Source organism: Neodiprion lecontei, chromosome 1, assembly GCF_021901455.1.
Source record: "Neodiprion lecontei isolate iyNeoLeco1 chromosome 1, iyNeoLeco1.1, whole genome shotgun sequence".
Classification (NCBI taxonomy): Eukaryota; Metazoa; Arthropoda; class Insecta; order Hymenoptera; family Diprionidae; genus Neodiprion; species Neodiprion lecontei.
The window spans coordinates 37769689-37789587 of record NC_060260.1 but is presented as its reverse complement, the minus strand read 5'-3'; the positions used below and the strand labels follow the sequence as shown (position 1 = coordinate 37789587).

General features: G+C 36.4%; 1 protein-coding gene across 3 annotated transcripts; it reads right to left on the bottom strand.

Annotated features, from left to right (window-relative positions):
* Positions 1-8796: 8796 nt before the first annotated feature.
* On the bottom strand, positions 8797-19704 carry LOC107216671 (protein bicaudal D). Of its 3 annotated transcripts, none has more exons than XM_046746577.1 (8): positions 18903-19700; positions 15918-16058; positions 14990-15823; positions 14725-14871; positions 14339-14371; positions 13007-13421; positions 12054-12302; positions 8797-10466 (listed from the first exon to the last, which is right to left on the bottom strand). In XM_046746577.1, the coding sequence occupies exons 1-8, from the start codon at positions 19110-19112 to the stop codon at positions 10186-10188; spliced, it is 2310 nt and encodes a 769-aa protein (XP_046602533.1). In that variant the 5' UTR covers positions 19113-19700; the 3' UTR covers positions 8797-10185. The 3 variants fall into 3 exon arrangements, with proteins under 3 accessions (XP_046602533.1, XP_015509416.1, XP_046602534.1); XM_046746578.1 differs by lacking the exon at positions 8797-10466 and adding an exon at positions 10473-11483 and having other exon boundaries at positions 18903-19704; XM_015653930.2 differs by lacking the exon at positions 14339-14371 and having other exon boundaries at positions 18903-19698.
* Between the last annotated feature and the right edge of the window lie 195 nt (positions 19705-19899).

Genomic DNA, 19899 nt, shown 5'->3' with positions numbered 1-19899 from the left:
GCTCGAATCGATCAAAATTTTCGTAAAAAATGGTAAAAATTTAAAATCGAGAATGCTGCACAGTAATGTAACGAGAATACAATCCGATTGCGAACGAGCGGGACAAAAGACTCGGAATAACAGTTTTCAATCACCGGCAGCAAAAAGCTCAAGTAACCGACGTTCCGACCGACCGAGATCACTTCAAAAGTTAATTAATATTGCCGGTTCGATTTCCGGACGCATAGTTATAGGCTGGCGGTGTTATAAATAATGCGACATCCGCGTACATTGTGCCAACACAACGTTTACCGAAGGGGGCGGAGTGAAGTGGTAAACTTTCGACGAGCGAAATTCCATCTAGAAATGTTTTATTTTCAATCAGAGCCAACTAGGCAGTCTGCCAATGAATACTGCGATTGTTTCGCGCCGGTTTCATACCATACCATTTGAACAGCTCTAAAGTCTCGATCGTCTTCAAGGTACGTACGGTACATAACAGTCGCAGAATCACGAAGCTGAAAAATTTTGATAAACTCGGCCCGACGCGTGTATAAATTTCGCACGTTACAGGCATTCTATTTTGATTAAAACCGCGAAAAACACGCGGACAGCTAGAATTCGTTAGCGGTTATTAAACCCCGTGTCGAGGACTTGCAGCGTTACCTTGAAGTACATAATTCGCTCTTTTTTCACCCGCGGCTTTTTGCCACAGCTCGTAAGCCGCGAGCTTAAAGCGCTCGGCTAACTGCAACGCGCAATTAGCGCTCAGGCGACTAATTCTCGCCGAAAGTGTGACGGGGAATTTTTTTCTTCTCTTTTGACATAGAGAGAGAGGGATGAAAAAAAAAATTAAAGAAAAAAGAAAATTCCGCAGATTGTCGCAGCTTTTCCTTCCCTCTGATATAATATAACCATTTGCAAGACTTGACCGTCGGTCAGTGCCGCGGATTGGCCAACGGCCAAATACGAAAATTCCTCGCTATCCGCAGCGGCTGAAACACCAGCAGCCTACTCACTCAATTCAGCGTTATTATTTCTCCCAATGCCGACAGACGGAATTAACCGGCTCAGATTTTCACCACTTTCAAATATCGTGTCGGCAATTCACATCGCGATCCAGTTTTCTCGAAAAACTGGATCGTTTCGCTGTCGGTGTCGATAAATTTTCCCCCGTACTTCGCGATTCGCAGAGTCCCGAAATTTCACAACTTGAAAATTTCATCTAAGGTACGACACTGCTTATAAGAAATCTCGCCAATCCTCTAAATTGCAAATTTCTCTCTAACATATCATCGAATTCGCCAACTTTTGCAATCGTTTGAATTTTTCAGAGACACTGACAACAACACGGTTAGAAGAATACCTTTTTTAACTATCAACACGTCGACACGATTCCAAAATATTTATTTTCTTGAAAAATTTCCATCCAGTTAGCAAGCTGTCGGTTTTCTCTTTCCTCAAGGCACAAGCAAATACATAAATACATTTTTATCAGCCGCCGTGCGCGGTGAGATTGTAAAGAGTTTTCCATTAAAAACTGTCCTTCGCGCATGCGGTACGAAAATATGTATGACTATCATTATTCAGCCGCAGGTTCTGTTGCATATTTATAAATGCTGGCGGTACGTTTTCAAAGGATTTCCGCGACACATCTTTACCTGTTGTCCGAGTGTTAATTACTTGTTCCATGACTGTGAGAAACGTACCGTAAGCGGCGAATTAAACTTTTGCTTTTTCACTTCGTGTTACGAGCGTCGGAAAGGTATACGATCCATTTCGTTATCGTAGATTGCTTGTTAAATTTAGCGAATGAATTTGATTGGTAAAAAAAAATTAGTCCCCTCGAAATAATTTCACGATATGACTATTTTTATTTCCGGTTACCGCTCAGTCCTTAACTATTTTCATTTTTTACCACAATCGAAAAATACAATTCCAGATACCTGTTTGACTGAATTTTTCTAGTTACTGTAACAAATGAAATTTTTCTCAGTGTTCAATTTGTAAACTCTCCACACTTTTTTATGAGAATATACACACGAAGGTGAAAAAAAGTAGAATTAAAACCGGCGAAATTCGTATACGAAATTTACTGCATTGGATAAAAATTTTATAGGAAAAGAATCTTATTGGCAGAGATTCTGTGGCGTCGAATTTGCAATCTCACAAAATTCCGGACGTTCAGACCACTTCCAAAGTCTGATGTCTTGGAAGTATTTCACGGCGCAAGCAAGCTGTCGCGCTGTATGTATAATTTCGTAAAGTTGCATACATTTCGCCGTTCAGAATATAGACTAAGCTCTCCGCCTTTCTACACGACCGGTTTTACATATTATACCCACATCTGCACAGCACGCGAACCGTTCAAAAAGGCGACCAGCGAGCTTTACTCTTTGTAAAACACTTTGCCTTCACCTCGCGCGCAAAAGAATATGTAATTAAATTTGTATAACGGTAAAACCTCGGCGTTATTTACGGTTAAGCACCGTCGCCCACAGTTTAGCTGCGGCAACATATTTCACGCGCATAAACTGCACCGTTATGCACACTAGCATTAAAAAACAATAAAAAAAAGTGCACCCCGTGCATTGTCATTTATTTCCGTCTTTTTTTTTCAACTAAATTCTTCCAGAGCGAGGCGCTTCCACGCGCCTGTAATAAACCTGCAGTTATATGACCAAAACCTGTGCGGATTCCTAACTCGTATTCTTTACGTTTTACGCGCACTTTTAAAACTCCGCGAAGTAACAGTAGTAATTTTCCGTAACGAGAAATATTGGGTAAGTACATGTTTGGGCCATTTAGAAAATAAACATTTTCCGTATTCATAAAGCGAATATTGATGCTAAATATAGCAATATCGGAGAAACTTATTCACTACGAATAGATCGATCGGTGCATTCGACGCATGTGATAATATACGAGCAATCAATTCACCCATTGTTTTAACAGTGAGAGTTTTGTTATTATTCACGAAGTAGCGATAAAAATTCACAGGGAAATTTGACGCCACTGTGCGAAGCTTCGAGCAATAATCACGCTCGCAACGCACGGCGCTAACTGCGTAACGTAATCCTTGCGAGCACGACTCGCACGCTGCACGGCTGGAAGCGGACTGAACTTCTCGCTACCCCCACTCCTGAAATTCTGACCGTTTCGCGGAGCGAGCAGCGCGCGCAACCGAATCAGGTGGTGTAGCTAATAGTAAGGGGCCTGTAACTCGTGTCAATTCTTTTAAATTTGAGATACGCGCAAGTAAGGAAAGCAGAAAGAAAATCACGATCAGTGATAACTTTAATCCGAAACTTTGAAATTTCTATTCGTATAAAATCGGCGCAGAGTATCGGTGAATAATATTGAGTGAATAATTTTCACAGAGACAGTATAATACCGTAATAATAATCTGCGAAAGAGAGAAATGATTTAAACTTTTAATGGCAGGTATTCGGAATTCGTATCGCGTAGAAAGCGGTTCTACTTTGCGCGGAAAAGATATGAAATACAATTCCATTTCTACCGCGTCTTAAATATTATAATTTTCCAGTCGATATCATCTGCCAATATACACGAGGCACATCGGCCGCGAAGCTTTGCAGCGAACTTGGAAGGAGCTGGCAAAGACGATCAAGCCTATCAAGTCCCGGGAGCCGAAGCGAAATGGGGAAAATCTCTCAAAGAGCTCGAGCAGACGGACGGCGAATGGGAAGGATAGGGCACAGGAATCGATCGAGGAAAATTATTTCGTTACAGACATGACTAGGCATTGCTAATGGCACGTAGTAATACTGATAATGCCGAGTCGCTCGGCTACACCGAACGACCTCAGTACCACTAATTAGACCTTTAATTAAACGATCCGTAAGCAGTAACAGCGACAGCAAAATTAATGATCACTATTATTGTTCTCGTGTTGTACTCTTCGCGTGAGTCAATATATTTACAAAACCGTATTGGAATACGTGAAACAAAAGTAATCGCAAGCATCGATCGTCGCGATATTTTATATTGATAATTTGCAGCGCATTGTTAGTTGATGATGTCTGATTACCGAAAATATGATACAAAAGAAAAGCGATATTTCATTGCGAGGACAGTTTTTTTAATCGAAGGCTTGAAAAGTTGCTCGAAGATTTTTGACGCCCGCGAGGATTCTACAATTTATTTGATACGATCAGTTGACGATCAAACACCGAAATATAGATTAGTAATACTTGAATATTGAATTCCAATACAGGGCTGAAGAAATTGGTTCAGCGATAAGTAAAAAAAAACACTACAAGCGTTCCAAATAAAAGTCAATTGACATGTTACACATTTAAATGAATAGTTGTGATACAAAAACGGTTATATTTTATGTTACAAAATGAAACTTCAACGCACATGATCTTCGATATAATAATAATAATAATAATAATAATAATAATAATAATAATAACTCGATTCTTTAAAACTATCGATGCGGGACGTATATAATTTCTACGTTTTAATAAGAGAAACGTTATCACTAAGATCGACTTCCCGTCTGTCGGAACTATAGATAAAATAGTTTTGAAAAATAACCGGACATCTATAAGTACGCAATATGTTTACAGTAACAATTCCACTATTTGTGTGTTCGTGTGAATATATAATATAATATATAATATACGATCTATATCGCATATCTATGTATAATATATATATTATATAGTTATATATGTATGTATAGAAAATTAAGATCTACGTAATATAATGACCTGAATTCATAGACAGTAGCTAGTTTGGCTGTTAGTAGTTTATAACGATGTTATACCGTTATTTACGTAATGTAATTACCATATATCGTAGGTCGCTATTATAGGAAGTCGAAAATTATTACAGGGAGTCTCTAATTAATAATGGGATCGATAAATTCATTAGACAATCATTATCAATTATACGCATCGTGTTGAAGTTTAGTACAATGCTATAATATTTAATTCGTGCATTTACATTATATACAATTTCGGGTCCACGCTGATCTCACAATAAATTTGAATAATTTTTATCTACGGAATTGAATCGTTTAATTCTCATTTGCCAGGCAAATTACCTGCTCAAATCCGCTCGACGATACAACCAAAAATATTCTTCTCCAATGTAATCTTGATACATATATGAAGGTATAATATATAGCACCAACGTAACGTGAAAATGTCTACGTGGAATTTCAATTGAATAATTGCTTGAAATGTTCGATAAGAAAATTGAAATAAAAAATCTAATAGAATCTTACGAGTACGGATGATCGGTAGAGTATTTTTTTTTTTTTTTTTTTACCTATTTGTTTTGGTTTACAAACAATAACTACTACTTATTGGCATTTATAAAATAACCAGCAAGGACCTTTCTAGTGCGGCACAGTCACGCCCTTCAAGGCGACACACATACGTTATTACATAATAATTATTAATTTCAATAATAATAATAATAATAATAATAATAATAATAATAATTTGTTCTCATTATTTTCTTTCTTTTTTTTTTTGTTTGTCATTACAATTAGTTAATACTTTAATAAATATCCAATAGTTATTTATTACTATTATTATTCTAAACCAAAACACACCACCGCAAGGATAACTTGTTGTTCTTGTTGTTTTTCCTCCATTTAATCGGATGTATAGGACGCAATAAGAGCTTGGAAGCTTTGAGCAAATTAACTCGATTTGTTCAATTCATTCTTTTTTTTCTTTTATGAATTTTTTTTTTTTTTTTCAACTATAGCTGTAAATAACCCGTCGTCAATATACAAATATATTACCCCTAATAATAAAAACTATCTGGGTACCAAAACAATTTTCCCCAAACTTCACTGTAAGTTTTTTTATTCTCTTCTTCTTCTTCTTCTTCTTCTTTTTCTTCTTGTTTTTATTATACGTAATTATAGGCGTATACTTAACGTAATCGTTTACAAGATTGAACCATAGAATTATGTGAAAACATTTATGAATTCCTTGATTTCATGCAAAATGAAATATAATTTTACATATATCAAACGTATTTATTTCGAAACGAAAACGGTAAGTGGTAAAAAAAAAAAAAAAAAATAAATAAAAATAAAAATAAATAAAATCAGAGAATCTACGCTGATTTGACTCTTTGTTGTATTTATTCACTTCCGTTTTCTCTTCCTAACAAAACGCAGCTGAGGAACTTTGCATAGGACGCAAAATGTTCACAATAAGGACAGATTAGTTCCGAAGTAGGTATAAATATATTACATTCTGTATCACGCTCTATGCAAGCACTGTTAAGCAAAAAAAAAAAAAAAAATGTTCCGTCATTATGTTAAAATAAACACTTTCGGGGTAAGCTTGAGTGAATTAGTTTTTTTCTTCTTCTAAATCTATACGATAAAATTTATATTGCAGTTTCATTAAACTTGAAAAATTAACAGGACGTGTTTCAGAACTCGGGCAGACGCGTTTCACGGCGACAAAAAACAAAAAAAAAAATTTCCACAGTGTGCAAATGTGCGTGTGTACGTAAAAGTTTTGCATGATACGACGTAGAAAAGACGCGCGCGTCTCGCATTTCAATCGACCTTCGTTCCACATAATGAGTTGGGTCTTAACTATAACTAAGCAATTAATTATTAATAACAACAGACAGAGGTTTCCTTTTTTTTTTTTTCTTCTTCTTCTTCTTCTTCTTCTTCTTCTTCTTTTTTTCTTAGTATTATTCAAGAGCAAAAGGACGTGCAGATAAATTATTAATATCCTAGCGGTGGTGTGAACGGGGGGAAGGGACGGTGATCTGAGGCTGGCTCGGTTCATGGATACAACATGGCTTAGCCTGTGTCTTAACACCATCAATTATAAAGAAAATAAATTTTTCATTTCGTTTCGCTTTTTTTCATTTTTAAATTTAATTTTAGTCATCTATGCTTTTCATTATCCCCAATCTCTTCTTACTCGACTCTAGACCTAAACCTCTCCGGCTGATTATGGATATCGCATTAATTTTTTTATTATCATATTCGACAAAAATTGCGCGCAGCAAACATGGTTGAAAAAGACAAATTAACACCAACATTACACGAAAAAAATTAACAGTAACTAACAAGCAAAAAGACTGACCGTTAGTTCAAGTTGATGTCAAATATTTATTAAGTCGCGAAAACAAGGAGAAAAAAAAAAAACAAAGAAAAAGAAAAACGTTTTCGAAGATGCGTTCATTATTTTTCACAAGATTTTTTGCATTTTGATTCGTACATCAATGAATGAATTTTGCTTAAACATTACTTGGGATAACCCGCTAAAAACCAAATGTCGCTATCGCCAATCCGCGGCACGATGAAATAATAATACGCCTTAAAAAGTAATACGAAACGGAAATTATAAGGAAATAATAAAAGAATGTTTGTTAAAATATATTTTATTTAACAAAAAAAGAAAAAAAAAAGTAAGAAAAAAAATCTGTATTCCAACGTCTGGCGACAAAATTAGTGTATCGACACAGGCAATGTAATAATAATAATAATAATAATAATAATAATAATAATAATAATATAGTACAAATAGAAACGACACAAAACAATTGGTTAATTATATCGATGATAATTCAAGATATTTTCAATAAACCGCACTTTCATAGATATATTTATAAACATAATTCATTATATTCGACCATAATGAAAATCGAATTGAAACCGATGTGTATATGTGTACACGTATAACTTAATCGTGACGGTTGAATCACTATTTGAATGAGCACACCAACTACCTTCTCCGTTATAAATAATTTTTAACAATAAAAGAACGAATATAGAAAAAAAAAGAAAGAAAGAAAGAAAGAAATTGCATAAATATACCTATACATTAATAAATCGTTAGAAAAATTCATCGGTATATATCATCGATCTCCTTTTTCTTCACTTTTCATTGGACAATATATCTAGCGAATAATCATAATTTATAAAAGAATATTTTCATGACACTTTTATAATACGTCTAGATACGCATGTAGAATACTTTAAATAAATACTACTTCATTTCAAGAATACTATCGAGTGAATATCTCGCAAAATTAAAGCACATAGTAAGAAATGAAAGAATAACAAAGAAAACACTACCGCCATGTGTTATATGTGTGTAATTTAACTGTAAAGTACCGTAAGTTCATTGGCCTCTAATTAAGATCGTTCCGATAAGTAGTGAAAACGTGTCATGAAAATAATACTAAATATACAAATTAAAATTCAATTAAATATACAAAATAAAAACTAGGACTTAGGCAGTTATTTAACGTAGATTATACGTATGCAATACTTAATAATATTTTTAAAAATAAATCATAAAAAAAGTACGGATGTTTTATTTAGTTCAGCTGCCGAATTTAGGTTTCAGGCGGCCGCCTAACTTAGGCCGCGTTTAAACAATCCGCGGAATACAGCTGCCGTTGCGAAAATTTTTTCACCATCACGATAAGACGGGATAAATTTTTAGCATGATGAGAAAAAAAGAAATAAAAATAAAATAAATAAACAATTTTACCCGCAATCGCAACCCACGCGGATTGTATACATATAATAGTAGCTGTCATTAGAAATTGCAAAATCCCGTCATCCTCAACCATCAATATTATTCTTGACGCCATGAATATACCTAAAAAATAATGGCCTCAAGATAAAAATCACTACGTAAGAATAAAAATACGACTTCCTTTATCGATTTTTTATCTCCCTTTCAACCTTTTTGTAACAGGGTGAAGTTACTCGAAATAAAAGATAAAGTCTCTAGTCGAGGGGACGATTTGGAATGATTTTCATCTACTACGTAATATATTATTCGATTCGTTTTCTGCGATCCAGAAGTGTACGTTTTTTTTTTTTTTAATTTTTTTTTTTTTTTGATCCTCTACGTTTATTATTGATTACTTTTTTTTTCAACTAGATGTGTTTGATTAAAAACGCTATAATCAAGTTATATTGTCTGCTATTGTGTTTAAATTTAAGTAGAACTTATACGGTTTACTCAATTTTCATTACATTACATGATTATGAATTTTTCTCTAACGTCATTCAATGATTTTTTTGTAAATATTCTCATTCATTGTTTACTACTAATCAACGCTTGATGCACATCATACATTTAATGGGCCCCCCTCTACGTTGATATCACTCTATAAAACGGTAATCTTACTCTATTGAAATACACGGTGTGATTTTCATTAAAAAGTACGACGATTTCCGCTGGTAATTTTTACTATGGCGTACTGACGACGTTTGCATGAGGGGATTGAAAAACAAGAACGACAGTAAAACCAATAAATCAAAAGAGTTACCGATTCGTTTGTAAAAGTTTCATCTTTTTTTTTTTTTTTTTTTTTCCGTTGCTGTTTGAACTCTTCCGTGAAGAAGAATAAACGAACATTTGTCAATTTGTAAAATTGTGTATAAAAACAAAATAAAATAAAAATAACAACAAACTACGGGTATAAATAACGGAATTTTGTTTCGGTAATTAGATTAGAGGAGTGTATAGTTTCGAGATATGAGTTCCGGTGAAAAGTATACTTTTTAATGAAAGATCAGAGGCATAATCAGGATGTATATCTCGTTTTATGCGCCTTTCTTTTTCCTCTCTAATCTCTTTTCTCCTCCTTACTTTTTCCTAGATTTACGCAACACCGAGGTCTTTCACCTACTAAATGTTGTTGCCCCGTTATAAAAATTGTTATCCGCAGTGCTACGCTAAAATAGCATCAAGTACATCGAATTAAGACGTACATGTAAATTGGACCGAATAATATGGAGCAGATACAATGAAGAGGAAAGTAAAAATCCTAAAATATATTTTCGCTCGAGAACTTTACAAAGCGGAGATAATTCTCTACTCTTCACACGTGTCGATTGAGTTTAACAATACGCTTTCACTCATGTAAATATTACATATTGTAAAATAGAAAATAAGAATCGCCAATTTTCTCCAGCAATATTTGAAATCTAAATTGTTTTCACTATCAAACGAACGTACGACGAATCGACGTGTATATTTCTATTCATCTATTTTAAACAAAAATAGCACGGATAAATCGTTCATCAAACGATACAGAAATATGTTTGCGATAAAGTTAGTCTCCGCTCTGTAAAAAAAAGCAATAACGTTCGTCGAGAATGAAGATAAGATTTCAGAATTTAATTACCTCTCAAAATATCTTACTCCACATTTTTCTCATTTTCTAGAAAAAATCTCTACTCTGATGGGTGCGGTTCGCCGGTGGTGGAAAACGTGTCTTGCCACGTCCGTTTCCACCGATCGCGTGTCTTCTGGCATTGCGCATCTCTCTGTCTACCTCTAATTCTTCCAGTCTTTGAGTAAGACCCAATTTCTGTTGTACGGCGAGCCGCAACAGTTGATTCAGCGTCTTCTTTTCATCCTGATCAGCTGCCAGCTGACGCTCCAATTCATCCACTTGAGTGACGTACTCTTCGCACCTCGCAGCAAACATCGCTCGTAGACCTGGGAAGTGTATTGTTAGGTTGGTTTAAACACGAGAAAGAAGGATAGAGTGAGTAAGAGAGGGAGAGAGAGTGAGAGAGAGAGGAAAAAAGTTAGAGAAAAGACAGATATAAAGACAAGGATGGAAATAATACTCAACCGGGATTCCGGGATGGATCATGGGGTATAGTTTCATAGGATATGTTCAGATGAATCGAACACCGACGCACATGGATGACTGTAATGATTTCTTGACTATCACCAAACACATGCAGCGGAAAAACAATAATGTAGCGATAAATTGTAGAGAGCTGAGAATCAGTCGGGGTGTAAAAAATGTAAGCGATGATCAACAGATCCTTTCTATTGTACTTGTTAATGTTATTTGGAACTGTTATCACTGGTCTCGGTAGTTAAAGAACTTTTCGTTTATATAATTCCAAGATCACGGGCTTTTTACTCGGTTAGTAAATCTTTTTCGCACCTCGTTCAAGTGCGAATTGATCAAATTTGATTTAAAGTAGAAAAAAAAACATATATTTTTATAAAAATTATTCGTGAACTTAAATAAGTTTACGATGCGATCACCTTGTAAATACTAAGTCTATATACATTAAGTACAAATCATTCAAAAACTTGAGGGTCGTATTTATAACGCACTATATCATTAAGTGTGAAAATTTTTTCAAACTATGGCCTTGTAGCGATAAATATAAACAATTATGATATTCTCCCATCACGTTAATTTCAGGTACCGATAAAGTCAACAGACAAATCACAGATGGTTGCAATATGTACATATAGTACACGCACTCGCTCGCAGACACACACGAACACACACAATGAGTAAAAAAAAGTTTCCGACATGGGTTTTGCTTTGAATGGTTTGTGTAAGATAAACTAAAACCCAAGAAACACAGACGAAACTATGCATTCTCTAGTACATAGCGTAACAGTATTGCCGAAAGCACATGACCAGTGCGACCATAAAATCTATCGAGGTACAGGTCAGCATTAGTAAAGAAACGTCTGTTAATACTGTGTTAATATAAGTTAGTGGAAAAAAAACAAATAAAATTTATATTACTATCAAGCATCTCACTGATTGCTAGGTATAGGCATGTATTTAAGAAAATTTGATTATTCATTTTTTTTTTTTTTTTGTAAATCAAACAATCGTAGGTGGTTTAGATGTGCAGTAGTAGAAAGAACAAAACTGGGGGCGAAATCCGCGTATACTGACGAAAAACATTTAAACAACAAACAATGTACTACAAAAAATTTAAATCCATCTAAGCCGTCGCAGTATTGTACTCTGCAAATTATGTGTACGAGCAGGAAAAAAATGAAAAAAAAAGTTAATCAGAGGAAAAAGAGACGGAGCATTCGTTTCTTGGGAATGATTATTCATGGAAATATTTACACGAAGTGAAAAAGTGACGGAGATAATATTTTCTGCAACGTCGCAATGTTTTTTCTTTGGATTGAACAAACATGAAACAAGGTGTTTTGGTATTAATATAAAATTAATATATTGCCAGAGTACGAGGGTAACAAAAGGCAGTGTGAGTATTGGGTAAAACAGTGTCAGGTCAGGTTGCAACTTACTTGAAAATGTAGCAGCGTCTTCTTTGAGGAGTCGGAGTTCGTTTCTAAGTTTCATCATTGTCTCGCTGACGATACTCTTCTCATTTTCGTACTTGCTCTTCAAGTTTGTAAGAGCAACTTCAGCTGTATTTTTGTTGGACTTTAGAACGGTGCGAAGTGTCGCAATCTGTTCACGTTTCGTTGACAAAAGTGCCTTCAACTTGATCACTTGTTCTTGAAGATCGGTAATTTCTTCTTTACTATCATTGGCTGTGAATTAAAAAATAATTACTCTTAGAGAAATTACAGTATAAATGGCAAAACTCTTTCAAAGTAAGATAATTCAACACTTTCACATATATCGTATCTAGCTACACATTAGCAAAGTTAACCGACTAATTTAAAAGCGTGCGAAATACCAAGCACATATTTTTTATACTCCTCAAAGCTCAAACAAGCAGATCAAAACAACATTTCAAGGAAAACTCGCAGTTCGACTACCGAAAAAAAATTCATGGCTATGGGAATAGTCAAAATTGCATACCCTGCCTCCATCAGGAAGACAAATAGGATCCCCATGTGTAAGAAAATGATATAGAATTCCTGAATCGACCAACAGAATCCTACTGATCTCGTGGATAAACTCGAACCTAAATTGCATGCTTTGTTTCGAGATAAATTTCTCAAAGTGCATCGCCTTACGTTACTCTCAAAACATGACCAAACTAACAAAACAATGCGTGCATGGTTGGAAATCTGATCTCGCGCAGTTTAAGACTGAGCTGTTACTACTATCTACTATTGGCGAATCATTCCGCGCAAATAAAGTGAACGCATATTTAGGTGAGAACGTGTATTTATTGGAACAAGCCATTTGAGGCGACAAACTGTTAGTGCGTAATAATATTGATATTAATTAATGTGTTAGTATAAAACATGCGTCACCAAACCAATAATGAAATTCAAAAATTTACCTTCCGTCATATTCACTCTCATTCCCTTGATTTTCGAAAGCTCGATTGTGTGTTCGACAGCATTTTTGAGATGCTTGATTTGGTCCCCAACAGTCTCGATATGTTTACCAATTTCCTTAGCCTCGCTAAGGCTTTCCAAATCTCTGATTTTAACATCCGTTTTCAAACGTGCTCTCAAGAGTTCAATCTTGGCATTTTCCTTCTCAGGAACGATCTTCTCATGATCAAGAAGAACTCTGGATGGTGTTTCGCCATTGACGGTACACACATGATGATATAATTGAGCCAACTCGTCGGAAATTGTTTGAAGATCATTTTGAGCTGAATCAAGGGAACTTCCCGCATCAGCTGCCAGTTCGGAAAGGATTGAAATATCGGATTGTAATTCCAAACTCTTGTGCTCGGTGTCTAGAAGCTGTAATGAAGACAACGACGCAATATTATAGTCTTTTTCTATCGATTTTCAAATCAAATCCCAACTCTGCGACAATACATGAATCTTCAGAGACAGAGAATGATAAGCGAGCAATTTTCATACCGATAAGCTCAGACATTTTTGAACGATAGAAAAGTCGACTTTCATGCTGTTTAAAACAGTTTAAATTTATCGACGTTCCACTTATTTCTGAATTGCTTTCCCTCGATTGGCATATTAGAGTGATAACGAGTTGCTTTAATTGTCCAATTTTCATGCTTGGCTGTACCATTGTACGCATGCCACCCCGATTCATACACCATACAAGACATCGTGATAACGAGACCTCCAAATTGATAGTCAAGCAGCATCGCACAAAGAAGTGAAACAAGGCATTCCTTTGTTTCACGTTAAACGGATCCATGTATTGCCACAAAGTGTACAAGTATTTTGTTTTTTTTGTCTTGCAGAGGTACGATATCATAACATGAGTAGCATCACGTGACGCTTTGAATTTACTTAAAAAATGATACGTCTGTCAATTTTTTTCTTCAGTACCGCTGTAATGTTTTCAATCGACAATCTTAGAAATGTGGCTGCAATGATTTACGGGCATATTTATATCCCTTTTTCAGGAAAGTCAATTTTAGAATCTCCGACGTGTACTGTTTGAATGGATAACATATCATTTTTTGAGTAAACCCATAGCTGTTGCATCGTGACACTAAGCTCGCTGCAAAAGTATGGTTCTCATATCATGAACAGGTCTGTTAAATTACGTGACTATAAATAAGCATAGGCGAAGTTAGGACACTGAAAAAGCTATTCGTAACAAATCATTAGAGGAGCCAAACAAGTCATTATTAATGAGAGTGTAGTAAGAATATAATAAATACATCAGGGACACACGCTCCAACCTTTTTTCGGAGACTCTGCTCTGACGGAGGGATCTGAAATGCCAAGTTTCCATTCAAATACATGTGGAAAACATGTGATATGCTAATTTCGTGAAGCCACGTTTCTGTCTTTATCGATAAATTCGGATGAAATGAAACTTAATCAAATGTACATATTCATAATGTAGCATTTTTACCGTTGGTGCATATGCGGCTATTTCCATAACTTAGCGTCAGAGAACTTAAAGCCAACTATGTGAATTTCCTCAGATAGTAAAACTTTCTCTTTCATTTATTTCGCAGATCCTTTAATATACCATTTCATTTTTTGCAGTGTCCGTATTGCTACGGAACTACATAATCATTTGAAAAAAGTCAATTTTGGTTAAAATTATACTACAATTTACCTTATTTTTAAGATTAGTGAGCTCCGATCTGAGTTGCTGAGTGGAATCGGACATAGTCAGACCCTTTTCTAGATCTACCAAATCTTTTTGAAGTTGCTCTACCTCGCGTGCAGACATTGTGCTCCATTGATGATATTGCACTATCGCCTGAAACAAAGAGATAATATTTATTCGCTACTGTTTCGATCTCTTATTCAAGTGACGGAAAATTTGTGTGCTCATTTGATTGACTGCGAGAGTTGTAAAAATATTTTCTTCTTTTCACCTGAGTCATTTTATCCAATGCAGTTTCCTCGTTCTGCGTCTTCGGTAATTTTGAGTGAAGGTGATGCAGAGATTGTACATGTGCAGCGAGATGGACAATCCTGGAGACGAAGGACTGCAGTTCCCCTTGGCTTTTCTCGACAGCGGCTTGAGATTCCCTTAAATTTTGAGTAAGCAGCGCCTTGTCGCTTTCGGCTTGTTCGAGTTGTTTTTCTAGCTTCTTAAGCTCGTTTAGATGAATCTCTGAGAACAAATCGACCTGCTTTCCGTCTACTGGTGTACCGGGTTCTTGTTTCAAGTCTGCGACGATCCTCCTCAAGGCAGGAGAGTCGTCTTCACCGTCGCTACACATAGCTTGATCGTCGGTGATACCTCTGATGGAATATGCCAAGTTACTAAGGTTATAGATCGACTCGCTGTTGATGCGTTGATCCAGTTCCTTTTTCAAGGCATATTTTGCTTCGCGCTCAGCCTGCAAGGATTCCAGCGCGTCCTCCATCTGTTTTTCAGCAATCTTTTTCAAACTCGTGAGTTCCTCCACTTGGCTGTTCAGCAAGTCGACGTCCTCCGTGAGCCTCCTTATCTCGTGTTTAGCACCTTCAAATTCAACCTGACTTGATCTCAGAACCGAGACCTGCTTTTGCAGGGATATATTTTCCTCCTCTAGCTCCGAATAGTCCTGGAGAAGTCTCGCCTCCCTGAATTTACACTCTTTGATCTCTCCGCGGAGCTGTTTTCTCTCCGATTCCGCATGATGGTAATCCTGGCTCTCGTCTTCGCGTTCTTGCAGCGAATGATCTCGCTCAGCTTGAACGCGTTCCAACTCATGTCGCAACTTTTAAAGTAAGTAAAACGATGTTGTATTTTAGTAAGCATTTTTTTAGCTCATCAATTTTGTCATATACTATGTCATAGTAATAATACTTTACCAATTTCGTTTCATTTTCCAACTCAAGTATCTGAACTTGCAGAGATGTTTCTCGGGCTGCGCTTTCACTGAGAAGACTTTCTTCCTGTTCAATGCCACTTTTTGTAGTTAACTTTGTTGTCGTGTGAAATTTTGCGAGAGCCTGAAAGTAAAGAGATAGAAATATAATCAAAAAAGTGTGCTGAGTTTAATGAATGCTAACTTGGAGGAGAAATATATCGATACCATGGTAAATCTGGGGTTTACGAAAAAGACGCTATATGAATTAAATATATAAGGGAGATTAACGAATGCTTGGAAGCCTCTTTCAACGAACACTGCAAAATGATCAACATGGATGACATACGGTCCAACCACTATGTAAAATAGTCAAAAACTGAGCCTTTTGGTGTGGTAAGAGAGTTAACCCTAGCTCAATTTAGGTACCGAAGAACATATAAACATAAAACATCTGTTTCCTTCCTACGCAAAGTATACATCCAAGTCCCGTAATACCTGCTGCTTATTTATATTGGAATATGAGGGTATTTTGAGCGAATAGCCTTCCCCAATTTATTCTCCACGTGTTCTAGCTATATAACCATTCATATTCAAACACAAGTCGATAGCCAACTACTGAGTATAATTTTCTTCCATGTATTTTTCAAACGGGGTATCTAAATTTAAATTTCGGTCAAATGTGAAAAGGAAGATGTTTTTATCCAGGTTCAAGAACACTGGGATTCATTTTACAACCGCTATCTTTCAGATTGAAGTTCATTACATTTACATTCAAGCATTTGCGTGATGACTTTTCGGATCTTATATCGCACATAATAATAGCGCAATGATAGAATATTGAGCTAAATATTATAGTCAATATTTCCAGACTTTCCCAAGATTAAAGATTCCATTTTCTGGTATGTATTTTCCGAGTAACTTCGATGCTTGATTGACAGTGCATTGCAGAAGAATATTTTTTCAAAACAAAAGCTTCAACGAGGATATAAATAATAATTCTTTATTTGTGTTTTAACTGAGTACAGACGCTTCGATAAATTTATACAGTACTGTTTATAATACATACAGCTTTTATTCTCTTTGTATGTTTTCTGTCTATTAATTCTCAATATTTTTTCACAAGATAGCAAACTGTTTTTAATAGGTAGACAAAAAAAAAAAATTGAATAACAATTCCAACCAAAAGAGGTCAAATGATCAAAAAATTATGAGATCGGTAAAATTTCCAGAAAATGATATTCGTTCATAAAATTCAAGATATATCTTTAGGACCGCTGGTATGTCAAGAACCATTGAAAATTCTATTCAATAGTTGGAACAAAAATATCTAGATGTTTTAATTTTGTTCAAATTACTTTTAAGGAAGACAGTAATCAAGATAGAATTTCACAAGTCTGAGTCACCATAATGAAATGAGTAGGCGATTCTGTTTTTACCTGAAGGTCGTATGACGGGCACTAGTGACAACGATCCACAAGTCAAGTTTGCTAGCTTGTATGGAAATTATTATTACATCATGGATCACAGTTAATTTTTATCTGAAGCTTAAGTGGAAAATAGAAAAAGTGAAGCGCAAGAAATTCACCTTTACTCGCAGGATCAAGTAAACAAGAAGAAATATGTCTTATGAAATTTATTGTCTCTTCAATTAGCAAAATGGGTTCTGACTAGTCCGATAATAAAACCGAGAATAGAGTCTAATTTCTGAAATGAAGTCAGGCAATAGGGCTTTGATTGATTTATAGACCCTTTGAATGTCTGGCTCAGACTAATCTCATTGACGATTATTCAATTAGTGTTCCCCACAATGAGTATTCGGCAAATTTTCCATCAAAATTAGACCAAAGCGAAATTTTACAACGCAATAATTAAGAGAGTGAAAAACAAACGAGTTTGTGCTCATTTTGAACTTGTTTCTTCGGATATCGCTGCCTGGAATTCGCTTTAATAGTTGTAATATCAAGGAAATGAAGAATCAAAGTCAATGATGAGAAGAATTATAAAAATATTGCAAGCAATCACAGTTAGATCGAAAAAGTGATAAGGATAATGAAATATGTAATATAAGTTTGAGAAATGAAGTGGAATTTATGTTAGATTGTCTTAAGTTAGATTGTATTATATCAGATTGATATGTTGTGTTAGATTGGATTAAGATAATGTTCCGATCAGACAGCAGAAGATTAATAACCAACAATTAGGGTGAAAAACGCTTAATCATTGACATTACTGTGCTACTATTTTAGCGCCAAGAGCACAAAAATCATCCAATTTCAAACAATTATTGCTGATTTTGTCTGGGAAGAGATTTTTCACGACTCTAATGTATTTTTCAGCGAGACATTGGAAATTATTCATTAACTCGATGAAAAAAAATGAGCATCGATTTGCTAAAGTTTATCGAATGACACGCTTTTGGTATTCAAGACCATGTAATTTCTCTCAAAATTTATTTGTAATTGGTGTTGGTGAATTCAGTTCGCGGTGTTTAATTTTGTTCCTAATTCAAGGTGAAACTCAATCGCACAATGAAAACTATTCCTTGGCAAACTTTTTTGCAACGACATGTTCGTTGCTAGACTTGTTGTGCATTAAACAAAAAGTTAGATCAGTATCTGTATCGTGGATGACGCAGAGTGCGAATCAGATAAGACGATCGATAAGTTATCCGTGCAGCTGTTTGAGAGCGAAACACAGAAATCTGACGTACAGCGAAGTGATATTAAAGGGTTAAAAATTGTCTCCGCAGAAAAATTAGGTGTAACCTACTAAATTTCAAGATGGAACGAATGAAGAGACGCCCACGTTAGGATAGATCAATTACCAATGCGGTATTTAGATCAGTTAGAAACTAGTTCCTCGCTAGGTGGAAAAGGTGCGACAGCGAAAGGAACAGAGACAGAGAAAAAAGGATCGGCGAGTGTTCAGTATGTACGGTAAAGGAAGTGGGTGGGCCTCGGTGTCGGAGCCGCGGGGTTATACTAACCTCTTGCGTAATCTCGAGATCGTGCCTGGCGTTTTCATAGAGCGTTTCGAGGTTGTCGCACCTCTGCTGCAGGGTTGATTTCTCCTCAAGAAGGGCGAGTCCGTACTGGGCTGATTGTACCTTCTCGGTTGATGCTAGATCAAGTTCCCTCGACAGCCTCTCGATTTCGGCCCTGAGTTCGTCGGCCGTGGCTCCGTCAGCGGCAGCCATTTCGGCGTGAATATATAAACTGATCACCTCTCCGATCGAGAATCGTCGTGTTTAACCGTTACCGCAAACTGCAACCGAGCGTTATTAATTCTAAACAAACAGCAGTGCCCGACCGCGAGATCATTATCTTGTCATATATCCCGCTCGAATCGGCCCGACTCGTCGTCGTCGTCGTCACTCGCGTATGTTTATTTATTATCAATTCAACTTGATCATCGGCGTAACGTCAGCCGTTTGACAGCGGTCAGCGGGCTAACTTCGCTTCAACACCTGACTGACCCTCGCTTTGCGCTTTGATTATGAAAATTCCACTGCCGACGACGACGACGGCGGACGGGATCAGCGCCGTCTCTTCTTCCCACCGGAAACTAGCTCTCTTCAACCAAGGTAGTCGACTCAGCGATTGATTTCCAATTCTCATATCGCGCTTTGCGCCGATCCGATCTCGTACCCCTGTCTCTTTATCGGATTTGACCCCAATTCAATTTCTCATTCCATTTGCGTCGTCTAGACTTCTGGTTTGTTGTTGCACCCCGGGGAGACCTCCCCCCCTACACGATAAAGAGTTCGTTGAAGCGGGCATTTAGGGGTGGGTGTGTCGTTGTTGCCCGATTAGATCATCGTTTCATCTCCGTATGGTACACGGAAGTTCTAAACGCCGACGAACGGCGCTTTCAGCGCCTCGTGCGGTCGTCAGAAGTTGATCGAGTGATTTGAGTACACTCTGTTTCTCTCGCTCTTCGCTGTGATTGGAGCAGAGACGGTGCTCAGCCAATCACGGCGCAGA

Coding starts and splice junctions, on each gene's coding strand:
- LOC107216671 (XM_046746577.1), bottom strand. CDS start 19,112: ATGGCTGCCGCTGACGGAGCCACGGCCGACGAACTCAGGGCCGAAATC. Junction 15,824..15,917: donor TGGAAAATGAAACGAAATTG/GTAAAGTATTAT, acceptor TTACTTTAAAAG/TTGCGACATGAGTTGGAACG. Junction 10,467..12,053: donor AGACGCTGCTACATTTTCAA/GTAAGTTGCAAC, acceptor TACACTTCCCAG/GTCTACGAGCGATGTTTGCT.